At 38.2% G+C, this 14,177-nt stretch overlaps 1 protein-coding gene across 1 annotated transcript; it reads right to left on the bottom strand.

Annotated features, from left to right (window-relative positions):
- Nucleotides 1-827: 827 nt before the first annotated feature.
- Nucleotides 828-13,591, bottom strand: LOC137796277 (S-adenosylhomocysteine hydrolase-like protein 1). The gene is made up of 17 exons (XM_068594118.1): nt 13,104-13,591; nt 9,803-9,914; nt 9,435-9,578; nt 9,002-9,102; nt 8,519-8,621; nt 7,655-7,749; nt 7,392-7,498; nt 7,173-7,289; nt 6,381-6,444; nt 5,912-6,000; nt 5,543-5,613; nt 5,246-5,340; nt 5,048-5,146; nt 4,240-4,308; nt 3,999-4,077; nt 3,621-3,741; nt 828-3,501 (listed from the first exon to the last, which is right to left on the bottom strand). The coding sequence occupies exons 1-17, from the start codon at nt 13,281-13,283 to the stop codon at nt 3,495-3,497; spliced, it is 1,653 nt and encodes a 550-aa protein (XP_068450219.1). The 5' UTR covers nt 13,284-13,591; the 3' UTR covers nt 828-3,494.
- Between the last annotated feature and the right edge of the window lie 586 nt (nt 13,592-14,177).

Consider the following 14,177-nt stretch of genomic DNA (forward strand, 5'->3'; position numbering starts at 1 on the left):
TACACACATACAATAAACAAGATAAACATAAAAAAGACATTATTTTTACTATTGTTATCATTAAAGTGCAGATTGGGCAGATGTAGGTGTCTGATTAACTGTTCATCAGACGGACGACCAGTGGGAAGAAGCTGTTCTTGTGCCTGGTGGTTTTGGTGTACAGCGCTCTGTAGCGCCTACCAGAGGGGAGGAGTTGGAACAGCTTATGTCCAGGGTGTAACGGTTCTGCAGGGATCTTTCCAACCCACTTCCTGACTCTGGTGGTGTATAGAGGAAATCAACAATCTTGCAGAGTGGTGCTCAGAGAACAACCTAAAGCCCAACATCAGCAAAACCAAGAAGATGATTGTTGAATTTAGAAGAAAAAGGTAAAGAAGCACATCCATGTCTACACCAATGGAGCTGAGGTGGAGCAAGTAACTAGTTAAGAAACTTAAGAAGGCACAATTTCTGTGTCACATACTTGTAAACTTTTACAGAGGAGCAATAGAAAGTATCCTGACTGGAAACATCACAAACTGATGAGAAGGCAATACACAGCCGCAACAACCTGCTGCCATCTGGAAAGAGATATCGAAATATCAGCTGTCAAATTTCCAAACAAGCTTATTTACTCTGAATGTGAGAGTCCTTGACTCATCATCCATCCTCCATATCTATACAGTGTTTTTTTTCTTCCTTATGTAGCAAAATAGGTCTACAATCAGAATTTTGTTATGCAACCTGTTGTACAATGACAAATAAAATACCTTGAACCTTGAACTTGTAGCCAGACAATGCATTTACTCCTAGTCTAATCATGTCTGTGAAATGATACATCCGAGTCATTCTTTTATTTAAACAGCATTTTATTAAAGGGAACTGTGCAAGGAACTCTTCCAGGGTGTGTACACTGCTGTAATTATGTCCTTCAAACTATACAGATAGTGTTGAAAATATTGGCCTACTTTGTAATTATGTTCTTTAAACTAAACTATATTGTCTCCTTGTCAAAAAGTTCAAACAAATAACAATGTGCATCTGTCAAATCACAGTGATGCTTATTTATTTTAATTTGAATCAAGCCGTTTCCTTTAGTAATAACACATTCATTTGTCTCTATAAACAAGTTAAAACGGGTTAAACGACTTGATTATTAGTTCAAACATACAAAGGGCATTTTTCAAATGTTATTATGAACATACCCCTGCAACTAATTTAAATGCCTGATTAGTATACTTAATGAAATTTAATCAACAGAATTATAAATTCTGTTGATTTAACATGTAGCCCACTACATGGGTAAATTTCAGTCATTTCACTGTAATGCATACGTTTTGAGTAATGTGAAACACTGATTTAACAAATGCTAACCACCATTGCAGGTAAAATACAGAAGAAAACAAAGTATGTTTAGCTGCATAGCCATCACTGTATATTGCAGAATAATAACCATGATGGGCACAAAACCAAACTGTGAGAAGAACACAGTTGTACGTGTGAATATAAATTACTAAGTGAGTCACAAGGCACTGTCAACTGACCAGTAACCATGGTTACAACACTTATCTTGCTGGCATTGATGTAAACACCAAATGTCCTCGGCTCTGATGTCTTTAAAGCTTCGAGTGCAACGATGAAAGCACTTCATGGTAGCATCCTGCAGGCTACTTTACAGCAAGAGTAACTGATGGAAATAAAATACAGGAGTTAACTGTGAGTCTGGGTAAGGTTTGGTGAAGGGTGGACGGGAACAGAATACTGAGTAAACACATGTGGAACAACACCGTAAGAAGGTAACAAGGTGCCAAACCCTCGGCAGGGACAGTAATACTGTCAACCGTTTGGAGTAAGATTGGCCAACAGACCACCAGCAGGATAAACGGCAAGTTAAAATGTGTTGAAAAGCTATAAATTCAGCATGACACAACTACTACCTGCACACTATATAGTTTGATTTAAAAAATAATCACACTGCTCAAGTCGACAAATGTAGCCACAGATTCAATAAAATACTTAAAGTAAAGATAGAGAAGTAAAAGGGGCATAATGAGTTTGTGTATTTAAGGAGCCTCACAACAACTGTGCTTAGCCTTATGAACAATGAAAAGCATCATGGAACCTAACTAAATATTGTGGTGTAAGAAAAGCTGTAATAATGCTGCAATACTGCAAGAGAACACAGAAGGTAAAGCTAACATAAGTGCCAAAGCAAATGTGCTGACAACAATGCTTGTCCATGTCTGAGCCGAGAGCATTTTTGGATTTACATTGACTTTTTTGTTGTTAAAAATCTTCAACAACACATAATACAAATAGCTTCAAAAGTAAATTAACTCTCAACAGGTAACAGATTTAGACTATTAACATCTCAAACCCTGTTTACAGTTTTTCTGTAAATAATCATTTCAGGAGAATGACTAGACATAGACACTAAATTCAAACAGTGCTAATCTGGTATAAAATATATTTACAAATAATTGGAGATATTTGGATGCCCTGAGGTACAGATACTATTCTGACGAGACACCAAAACCTCATAAATGGACACATATTTTCAAGAAAATGAATGCCAAGCTCTTCTTATGCTTGCTATAGTCAAATGTACTGAAGTTCCTTTTTTCCCCCAGAAGTGCAGATTGTTCGCAGTAATGTGGCTGATACTAAAGAACAGGAGATTTCTTCTCTAGGTTGTGGATGGAATGTATGAAGTAAGTGGACAACGTCACGGTGCTTTCACGCTGCATTAAGTGATTTTTGACAAACAAACTCACAGAAACACAGCCTGATTTACAATCAGATCATCAAGTTGTTATGGCTCGTTTGTCAGCAAATAATTGCCTACTTATACCTCCAGCAGACACATATCAACCTCTAATTGGAGTCAAGTCTCTTGTCACGTGAGATATTAAAGGTGATTTTGTTCACCTACTCCTGAGAAATACAATTGGAGCTTAACTTTGTTCTTGGCTGCCAACGATTCCTTGCGAAAGGTTGATGAGAGAGACAAAACAAGGAGCTAACAGTAGCTAAGAAAAACTCAGTGAGCTTTAGTTTTAAGGGTTTGGACTTTTAAGTGGAGGAATTCAGTATGTCTATATCAAAAGAATCGCTTTGATTAGGTTTTAACAGTTTACACAACTAACCATTAGCATTTCACAACAACTTGAACCCTTCTCTGTTACAGTCATTTGGCACAATATATTAATATATTATTTAACATGTATCAGAATTCGAAAATAACTTTGGGGCCAGAAGATTTGGATAATAATCGAAAAATAAAAATGAACAGCACATATAGGTGCTGTGGTTACATGGGCTTTTCAAAGCCAGCTGGGGTTCTAATTGAAGCAGCAATGAAAGCAAAACGTGCTGTAGGCAGTAAATTAAAACTAGATATAAGCTGTGCATCCTGTGAAGAGTATAAAAACAAAATACATGAAGCTTTCTCATCTTAGGGATAGCCGATGTTAGCATTCACTTGTAGGTGTGCTGAGCTGGTGTTCCCTTGCAGACTAATATCTGTGAATACCAAGAACAAACTTAGTTATTAAATGCTTGACAGCTAAACGTTAACAGAAAATACAATTTCTATTTCAAAGCTTTAGGTTTAATGGTTGCAACATTTTGCAGAATTGTACCTGTAGTAGTTGGGTTTAAAAGGGCCATTCTTATTCAGGCCCAGGTATTTGGCCTGCTCATCAGAAAGCTCTGTCAGGTGGGCATCAAAAGTGGTCAGATGCAGACTGGCGACATATTCATCTGGAATAAATGGATATGATTAAGTAAGAAAGAGAATCATTTGACTTTCCATCTCAACCTTGTCTTAACTGTCCATCCATTATTGGTTACCACTAATCCTGTTCCTGTCGCCCCACTATCGCACACACCGAGCAGCCCTGTTACAAACATGTGCTCTCAAAACTTACATACAAGGCAGACTGAGAAAAAACATAATGTGACTTGTATTCTTTGAACATTTATACTGCAGGTCAAGGTTAAGGTCTATATATCCTCACCCATCTTCTTGGGAAGCAAGTAAACATCCTGCTTGTATCGTCCCTCAGGAGCGTTGTACAGCTCGATGAGGGCCAGGGCCTGGAACACAAACATGGATTGATAATTCTGTTGAAAATGGATACGCATGATGGATAGAATAGAGTATGAACTTCCGAGTAGACGGCAGAAATAACTACTGTGCTTCTTTAGCTGCTGTCCAGTATAGCTTATTGTAGACTGTCTGGTAGTATCAACAGTTACCTGAGTGGTGGCTGTGATGGACAAGACAAAGGTAGGAACAGTGGAGCAGCTGAGGTTAAGGAGACGTCCCTGTGGAAGAAGACAACGTGTCAAAAATAATCATGGTAAGTATGTTCGCTAACTTATTCTCTGTATATATTGACACTTACTCCTATAGTACTTCTGGTTGGATGCTAAACTGCATTTTGTTGCTCTGTACTTGTACATGTGTAGTGACAATCAAGTTGAATCTAATCTAAATTAAAAAAAAGCTCTTCATAAGCAAGAAATTGAGACTGGTCAGTCACTCAGTGTAAGAGACTTCATGGGTGTGTCTTTGGCACTTATTGACTGTCTTTATTCAGCACCATAAGAATGACTAAAGGAAGTACGAAAGGCAGTAGTCTCATTTTAAAAAAGAACATCACTTGACCCACAAAAAGTGTATGCCAGTGTCTATATCTGCAGAGACCCCGACCTCTGCCTGTACTACTGAACTACTGATGAAACCAACTTTTAATGTTGCTTTTACAAACCAAAAATTCTACTCATTCAATAATATACATAAAACATATTGACCACTCCACATTTTGAGTGCAAAATTGTTCATACATCAGGTCTCAAAGGGAAAGTGGATTTCTGGATCACTGTATATTGTATAAATTGCAGTTCTGTATAAGTATATGTTATGGACAGTCAAATTGTTAGCGAATATTACCTTTTCCCCCAAATAAGACTCACACAGATTACTAAGGAAATACAACACATCACGTGCCAAACAACTGTACTTATTTATCACATGTGGTTGCAATGTGGACAGATGAGTTACCTCAGCTAGAAGGATGACCCTCTTGCCATCAGGCCAAATGACATGATCCACCTGAGAGCGCACTCTCTCCCAGGTTAGTTCGGGGGTCCGAAGACTTGCCTGCAATGTGATGACAGTTTTATGCCCCATGTTTAAATATACATCAACCAGTCTGCAGGATGGTTCAACTTTGAATTCTTCCCATGTAGCACAATTTACCACGTCAATCTCCGTATTGGAGTGGCCCATGTTGCAGACAATAGAGCCATTTTTCATGCGGTCCAGCTGGTCTCTGGTCACCACATTCTTGTTACCTGATGAAAGACATCAATCAGTGTACGTCACCCACCTCACAGGACACCATTAGCACAAGGCCCTAAGGAACAGTGCAAAGACATGTGAACTAAAAGGTGTTTATTATGTCAGAAAGGTAAAAATAGAAAGGCTGTAGAATGTAATCCCATGTCAGTACATCCCATGAGCAGTTAACACCTGCACTGTTTGAAGGGGAGTTACCAGTGCATGTGATGATGACGTCAACCTGGCGGATGACCTCATTCAGCTTGACTACCCTGAAGCCGTCCATGCTGTTAAAGAGAGCAGAGGTTTAGCATTCAGCTCCAGTGACAAACAGGCCACTATTTATTATTTATTGACACGCCACTCAATTCAGTTACAGGGCTGGAGTTCCTGTTGGGTCAATGTAGTCGTTTTTGGTTCCAGCTGAACATCAGGCATCTCACAATATGTTTGTTAAATAATTAACAAAAGACAGATAGCTGGCCATGCTATGTTATCCATCCTGCTGTGTGTCCTAGTCATACATGTTTGACATTCAACACATTCAGCTTGGATCATCATAATCCCACTTCTAGTTGTCCTCACCAGGCCTGGAGGGCACAGATGGGATCAATCTCTGTAATAGAGACGACGGATCCCAAAGCTTTCAGAGCAGCGCAACAACCTTTCCCAACCTGCAAAGACAAAACAATACAACGTGTGAGCAGCAGAGTTACATATGACAATTATGACAATGATCATAATACAGAAATTACACTTATGAGTATTTCAAATCGAGCCATTTTATCACAAATCCATCAAGGTTTAGGTATTTAACAGTCAAACAATCTCCTAGTCCTGCAGATTTTGATCCTTTAACATCACCTGGACTCAACAGTCAGACAGACAGAGTAAATATTGTCCAATAAAATGGGATGACAGCTGCTTTGTGTTATGAGTCCACGGCTTGTGTTGTTTGAGATATTATCATTACAGTGTATCATCATCATGAATGTTTTCACAGCTACATGATGAAGAAAAATGTGGCATGAAAATGTTAAAAGAAGCATCTCACCTCCCCGTACCCACATACGACCACCTGTTTGCCTCCGAACATGACATCTGTGGTTCTCTTCAAGCTAAAGAGGTTTGAGGCACAAAATTAGCACTTTTATGTGGAAGTGATAAACTGACAATCAGAATCTGTCGGACTAATACATTTGTCATATTTACACTGACGTACAGTAAAAGTTCAGTGAGAGTTTCACAGTTTTGTATAATACGACAAGTCTGTTTGAATAAAATCTCTTTATTAAAACAGATCATTAGTTTCCTTAAATATCCCACTGCATGAATCTAAAAATCTAATGGTGCCGACATTTAGGTCATAATGGAACACCTGCAACAGGACACTAGTGTACCCTGCAGATCATTATTCAGAAGGAACAGCAATAAATTATGAGCAGTGAGTGCAGAAAGCACTGACTCGATACAGAGATGTGCAGACGTTGTTAAAGAGTACGACACTATGTATACGCTGTGGTGGTGATAATTAACAGGACGGTAATAAATGCAATAGCTATGTTCTCAAGCTGTTTTACTGTGTTGATCAAAGAGTGAAAAGAGTGTGCACAGCAGAAGAGCTCCTTGTGAAATATTATGCAAATGTTTTTGAACAAGGTCACCGTTTTATATCACTCCAGTGTCACAGTAAACAAAGGTTGGATGTTGATTATGTGGCAGCTGATCACCCACTCAGGAATGAAGGAAAAGCAATGATTTGACAATCTAAAAGTATTTGCAAGTGACAAAAATGGGCTCTTGTGAGATATTCAAGTAATTGCTGTTTAATCATGAGCCTGCTTACCCGTCCAGGATTGATTCTCTGCAGCAGTAGAGGTTGTCAAACTTCTGCTTGGTCACAGAGTCGTTTACATTCATGGCCGGTACACACAGTTTTCCAGCTTTAGACAGCTGATACAATCTAGAGAGAGGCAAGAAGAGGAAGGTGGAAGCCTTTACCTTGTTGCCGTGGATGTGTCACTAAATATTTTAAAGGAAGCATAGATATGACGCAGTAAATTACCTATGAACACCAGTGACACTCTCCTCCACGATGCCCCTGATCTTCTTGAACACGTTGGGGTATTTTTTGTACATCCAGTGTGTCAAGTCTCCTCCATCATCAAGGATCTAACAGACAGGTGAGAAATATTTACATGCAAATAGCCAGTCATGGAATATAATTTGAAATAGCTATTTGTTTTTCTACATCGTTCACATATCATAGCCTATTGCTACATAAACTGTTCCCTCACAAAAGGTAAAAAAACAAACTTTTCCATGTACCATGTTAGGCTGCCAGCCCTCATTGTTGACACAGCGGTCAATACACCACCAGAAATCATCTTCAGACTCCCCTTTCCAGGCAAACACTGCCACACCTAAAACAAAACAGATGGGCAATAGCTTGACAAACATTACATCAATAACACTGTATGCATCTTAAGCTGCACATATGACTGTGATTGAGGACCATGCTATTGACACGGTGACGATTATTCAGAAAAACAGAACAATCTGGTACACAATTCTTTGCAATTAAAAACTTTACATTACATATTTGTGAATGTGTAATTTAGTACAGCACTACAGAGAGATAGTTATAACAACTCAACAAAGGCAAACATTAGTGCCTCCTAGGAGTCCTATAGTTTCATGAAAATGTATGTTTTTTTTCGACAGATAACCACTCAGTGTATTGTTAACTATTCACAGCAATAACTTACTTAACAATAGACACAAACTCAACCCACCAAACATGCATGATCTCCACTGAGCTACTCGTTAAGCTGCTGTAACCCCCTCAGCTTGTCAGGTCATGAAAACTATACAGTGGACATTTAGTACATACTTACACCCTTACATAGCAACCACAGATAAAAGGCTAAAGTCGTACTGCTCGTTCACTAAATGCCAAATCGTATGTGTTCCCATTATCTCTGCAGGGCATATTTCTCAAGAGTTTATTAAACATTTCCAAACAGTATCCTTGGTTTTAAAAGACAAAGAGATGCTTAGATGGGGAAAAAACGCATAACAAACCACTTCATACGAATCATACGGTCTGTTATAAACATGTTATTGTTGGTAATGAAGTGCAATTTAAATATGTTTGGTGTTGGTAAAGGGTCAAAACTAACTACTGCTCACCAGTCTCTGACAGAGCAGCAGCCACTTCATTCTGTGTAGAGTAAATGTTACATGCAGTCCAGCGACACTGAGCACCAAGAGCCACCAGAGTCTCGATCAGCACCTGGAAACACAGAGGAAACACAAGAAAATGGTCGAATAAGACAGACTATTCACTGGTGAATGGCAGAGGGCAACTCAATCAGTGTTTTATTCTATAACATTTACAGTTACAAGGAACCAGTTCTGTAAAATGTCTGCCACAAGGTTTGATCGCCCAGTTGATGTCTAATGAGTTGTGCAAGAAAAACAACCAACAACTCCACAACACTTTAATCATTTGAAACTCAAGTCATAGAATAATTGGCATAAGGTTTTTTAAATTCCTGTTTTCTAGACAGTAAGTAAGTAGTGCAGACAGTTCACCTAAACGCTATCCTGATTGAGAGGCACTCTCACACTGCAGTCATTGCATGGGTGTTGAAGCTAAGCGATAAATCTTACTGCAGTCTGGGCAGTGATGTGAGTGCAGCCCACAATTTTGGCACCTGCCAAGGGTTTCTCACTCTGCGCTCTCTTCCTGAGTGAGATCAGCGCTGACATATCTGAAAACGAAAAAAAATAAAGAGGGAGGAGTGAGAAAGACAGCAGATGATGCAAAATAATCTCACAAAACTTGAGTTATATAACCTCCATTTTAGAAAATATAGCTAGATATAAGCACTATTTAGGAAAATGTGTTTTTGCCTTTTCTTTACAAAACATGTTATCTATAATGTTATCTGAAAGTGAAGGTTGTATTTCTTTAAATTAGACCAAATGGAAATCAGACAAATCCAAAAGAGCTATAAAAAAAAAAGTAACCGCTTAAGAGACAACTTCACAGATATTTTCTAAATTCTGAATGATGCTTGGTTTACATATTGTGACACAATACCTTGTTCTGCGATCTCAATCTCACGTCTTCCAAATTCATTTTGTTTGATGCTCTTGACACAGAAGTCACTGCTGCCCTTGGAGTTCACCTGAGTTTTGTCCCGTGGTGAGGTCTCATCGTCAGAGCTATCCGTATAGGACGCAGCTGTAAAAGAAACAAGGCTTTCAAAGAACTCATTGAATTAAATCCACCAAAGAAAACTAAAATGTTTAATGAATTTAGAGGTCCAAATTCACCGTCTTCCTTTTCCCACTCTAAAGTTCAGTTAACGTATATGATAAGATGGTCATAAGGTCATGCAAAAATATTACACTGGAGCCAAATTGAACACCAGAGGTCAAGTGTATCTGGCCGTCTCTCCTTCTTACCGGAACCGTAGCTGTCTGTGGATGACTGAGAGATGGAGCGGGACAGGGAGCGCCGGCCTGCCTTGGTGGGGAACCTGCTGAACTCCTGCTTGTCCTCCACAAACTGGATTTGCTGATATATATTTATATATGAAAAAAAAAAACAGTTATACACTGCCCATGTTGTTGTAGATGGTTTACAAAGTATGCAATTGTATACAAATCAAAGTTATGAACAATGTATAAACTCGTAACTTAGATTTACTAATTTAGAAACACAGCACAAGCATTCTTTCTTAAAGTTAAAAGGGGAGTTGGGCTGTTGTCTTGCTTGAGGTCCTGGTTTAGAGCCCTGACCAAATGTGGAATGAATGAGTCATGGCGGGTGGTAAGTAACATTAAACAATAAACACTGTGCAAGAAATAGACGCATGTTTAATTTACAATGACATTTACAATAGAATATACAATTAAAATAAAGTGCACAGACAAACAGATAACAGTACTTTAAACCAGTGAAATGTAAGTGTAATGTGAAAGTGACAAGTGTACTTCATGTAATGTATTACAGTATACAACAAGTGATGAAAGTGAGTGACATGCACATCTGTGCTGCAACTATTGATTGATTTCCACACTGATAAGACTACCAGACTATCTTAATTAGATTCAGCTTGTTGTAGTTTAATCATCTGTTCATTCTTTCTTTTCTGCATCCATATGAGTGGTTAATGCACACTCAGTGAAGGGGAATTAAGTGGTGTTTTTGTACCTTCAGCTTTATGCCTGGTCAGCTAATCTTTTTGTTGACAGTTATTTTGCATGCATCGAATCAACATGAGTGAGAAAAACACATCTTGCAGCTGCTGGAGTGTTATCTTTAGTTCAGGTATGGAGAAGTCAACAGGGAAATCTCTACACCTCAGCAGTTTCTGGAATGTTTCTGGGTATTTGTCTTCGCCGTGCCAGGTGAGCTTTCTTCCTTTTTTTGTTCTCCACAAAAACAGAGAATCTGAGATATAAATACGCTGCGCATGGGAACAAAATCTGAATATTTTCCCGCCAGCAGTGTGTCCCTTCCCCATACCCCTTATTAAAGAAGAAGAGTCAGGTTCTTCCTCCTCCAGCTGCTGGGTTTGGCCTGATACTGAAAACCATCCACATACCAGTGGATATTACATGGCAACAAAAAATAATGTGAAGCTGTTTTTCTTGAGCTTAAGGTGACAGGACACCACATATTTCCCTCTGGACAGGATAGTGTGGGTTGCAGGCTCTCGAAGCCCGACTGATGCTGAGAATAGGTTTCAGAAGATCTGATCATTAAAGAGCCTCATTGAAGACTGAATATATGCACAGCATTACAATGTGTTTTTTTTAATGCATTTTTTATTACAATGTGTTTCTTATAGATTTCAGGACTAATGTGAAATGATGACGATGGTGGCGTTATTATAACCACTGACCATTCTTGCATGTGTTATGCTGTCACTTGATGTACAATATTTTATGTGAGCTGGTTTAAGCATGCATTTGAATATTATGTGTATTTATATAATATTTAATGTATCTTATGTTTAAGTTGGTGTGTGTTTTATGAATGTAGATATTGTTTTAATAAACCTAATGTGTACATCGGTGTGTGTTTGATGGCTTAAAGAGAAAGTCCAACCTCTTGTCTTGTCATTTGTAAGATTGTTTGCTCCTCAACTTATTCATCTATACATCATTATTAACCACTAAACATACTAAACATCTGCAACAGAATACCTATGTACCTAATACATAATACATCTGCAACATAGTACAATACAATACAATAGCATAAGCTAACCATGTCTGTGTAAAAAAGTATTCCACTGGGCATTGACCCTGTATGCCTGAGTACATGAATAACATGCAAACAGTCCTCTTCTTTTTCCCTTTTTAAAACCTTTGATCTCACATGACAGATAAAACTATGACCTAACTTTGTCATTAATATTTCTTTCTGTGTTTTACATAAACATTGCCACACATTTATGAATTATTGAAGGAGCTGTTTCTAGTACTGGATGTTCTCAATTGTCTTTCTTTTATTGTGTTCAGGATTAAAGGTTTGGGACATAGTTGTTAAATAATAGAATTTTAAAAGGATCATACAGCAAAATGTGTATAATTTTGTTAACTGTATTAGCAGGCTTTCTTTTTTATTATTTGGCACTCGGATACGCCTTCAATTATCCAAATCAAACAAATTAAAAATATAGTTCTTTTGAGAGCCATAAAATTGCTAACCAATAATTTGTATATTAACTTCCTCCCTGAGAGAGAATGAGGATGTGAAACAATTCTTTAGTGAGACAGCAAGGCTGACTGGCTATTCTTTTGGGTTAAGACTTTGCATTTGACAGATTTCTGGTTACAGTTGAGTTCTAAGTGTTGAGTTATGAATGTGACCAAAACTGGTATTTATTTGTCCACTGCAACTTAAAAGAAACATGCAAATACGTTCCACTTTAAGCCAAAAGGAATTCACGGTGAAACCCTTCCTTGTTCCTTGAGGGTGTCGGTTAACGTCCCTCTTTTGTGAGTGTTACACAGAGCGAATCATTCAGTTGTTTCCTTGAGTTGGATGTGCAAATTTAGAAGTCGAAAATGATGTGTACCTAAAGAAAACTTTGACCAAACAGATAAACTGAACTGATCTTTTCTGTTAAGAAGCAGTAGTGAATGAAGATTAAAAAGAAACCTTCAGACCTCAGTCATTGTACACATGTAGACATTGGCAATGTGACCCATGTGACTTTTCATTGCTCAGTTCCTATAATTGGATAATACTTTTAAGCATAGAAAGCTGTCAAAGTTGTCTCTTCTTACTACCTCACAGTGTACTTTTTAAAGCCAATAATGTTTACTGCAGCATAATTATATAACATATGTAGGCCTATAGTTCACATACAATATTAATCTTCCTGTCTCTGCAGTTTTACTATGTTCTTGTCTATGAAGGCTTTATTCTGCGACACAGATTGGGAGAAAATACATGGGAATAATTATTTGTGTATATTTTTACTTTAATGTTCTTTAAAATGTACTGGAAAATGTGCTTGCAAGGGGAATGTAAAGATAAAGACTATTTCCTTTATTTACCAAAGGACTGGATTACATTAGTTACTGCTCAGTATACTGTAGGCAGGAATGGATCTGTTGTAAACATAATTTATTTAGGGTCAACTGACCCCGTGCCCTTGAATAAATACAGCAGATACATGAGGTACTCTAACTACTACACATTGAACTAACTCAAATCACGGTATAGATGTGACACACTGTGTCTTACCTTTTTAACTGGTTTGTGAGTCGGCACCGCGCTGAAGGCGGACGACAGGTCTCCCATGTTCATTTCGCTGTTCTTGCTTACGGTCATTGCTGAATATTTTTCCGCCACGTTTTCGCTCTCTTTCACCTCTTTGCTCGCCTGTTTCACCTCCAGCTTCGCCTCCCCGGCCGGATCCGACATGGTGACGGAGTCTGTCTATCGAGAGCTCTGCTCAGAGACACAACCGTTGACGGCTGTCTGGTAGTAACGTCACAGAAGCTAACGTTGACGATGTCCTCGCGCTGCTAGCTACGTACTCCAACAACGAGCGGAAGAGAGGCTTTCAAATTAAACGTAATAATTGTAAGTAAAAGCAACACTGGCATAAATGTGCGTGTGTGTTCCCCTTTAATCTGGCGCTGACAGATGTCGTGATGTTGTCTGTTATGTTGCGTGGAGTTCAGCTGTGTTGAGTCCCTGCTGCCTCAGCTGTCACCTGGCTGAGTAACTTTGTGGGCGGTAACCAACAGACTGGGTTGCAGTATACAGCTGCGTTCAGTGGGAGTGGGGCATCAGAAAACAACCGGTATAGTGTATATTTTAGATTTCAGCCGTTAACAACTCACGAGCAAATCAGCAAATCAATCTCTCTCTCTCTCTCTCTCTCTCTCTCTCTCTCTCTCTCTCTCTCTCTCTCTTTATATATATATATATATATATATATATATATATATATATATATATATATATATATATATATATATATATATATATATATATATATATATATATATATATATATATATATATAATGCATACTCACAATTTAGAGTGAAATTATTTCGATTTAAAACACTGTTAGTCTGCATGGGACAGAAGTATAGAGCGGAAGCAGTCATTTCCCAGCATGTATAAATGCAGCATTAAACTCGTAATCGCGGGAATTATCATCCACTACGCAAGCTCTTGTTTCACTTTTACATTGAGACTGCAAATCATTAACTACTATAACACTATACATCACGACACGGTGTGCACGAGAAAGCATTCCTTTTCTCAGCATCTGCATTTAATAAAGATAGATAGATAGATAGA

Source organism: Clinocottus analis, unplaced genomic scaffold (genome assembly GCF_023055335.1).
Source record: "Clinocottus analis isolate CAN_PGR_092001 unplaced genomic scaffold, fCliAna1.0.p SCAF_3, whole genome shotgun sequence".
NCBI lineage: Eukaryota > Metazoa > Chordata > Actinopteri > Perciformes > Cottidae > Clinocottus > Clinocottus analis.

Excerpts from the sequence above, each read along its gene's own strand:
- LOC137796277 (XM_068594118.1), bottom strand. The coding sequence starts at position 13,283 with ATGTCGGATCCGGCCGGGGAGGCGAAGCTGGAGGTGAAACAGGCGAGC. Across the intron at positions 5,614-5,911 it reads ATCTGTGCCCTCCAGGCCTG|CATGGACGGCTTCAGGGTAG; the intron begins GTGAGGACAACT and ends TCTCTTTAACAG. Across the intron at positions 5,147-5,245 it reads CCAATACGGAGATTGACGTG|GCAAGTCTTCGGACCCCCGA; the intron begins GTAAATTGTGCT and ends ATCACATTGCAG.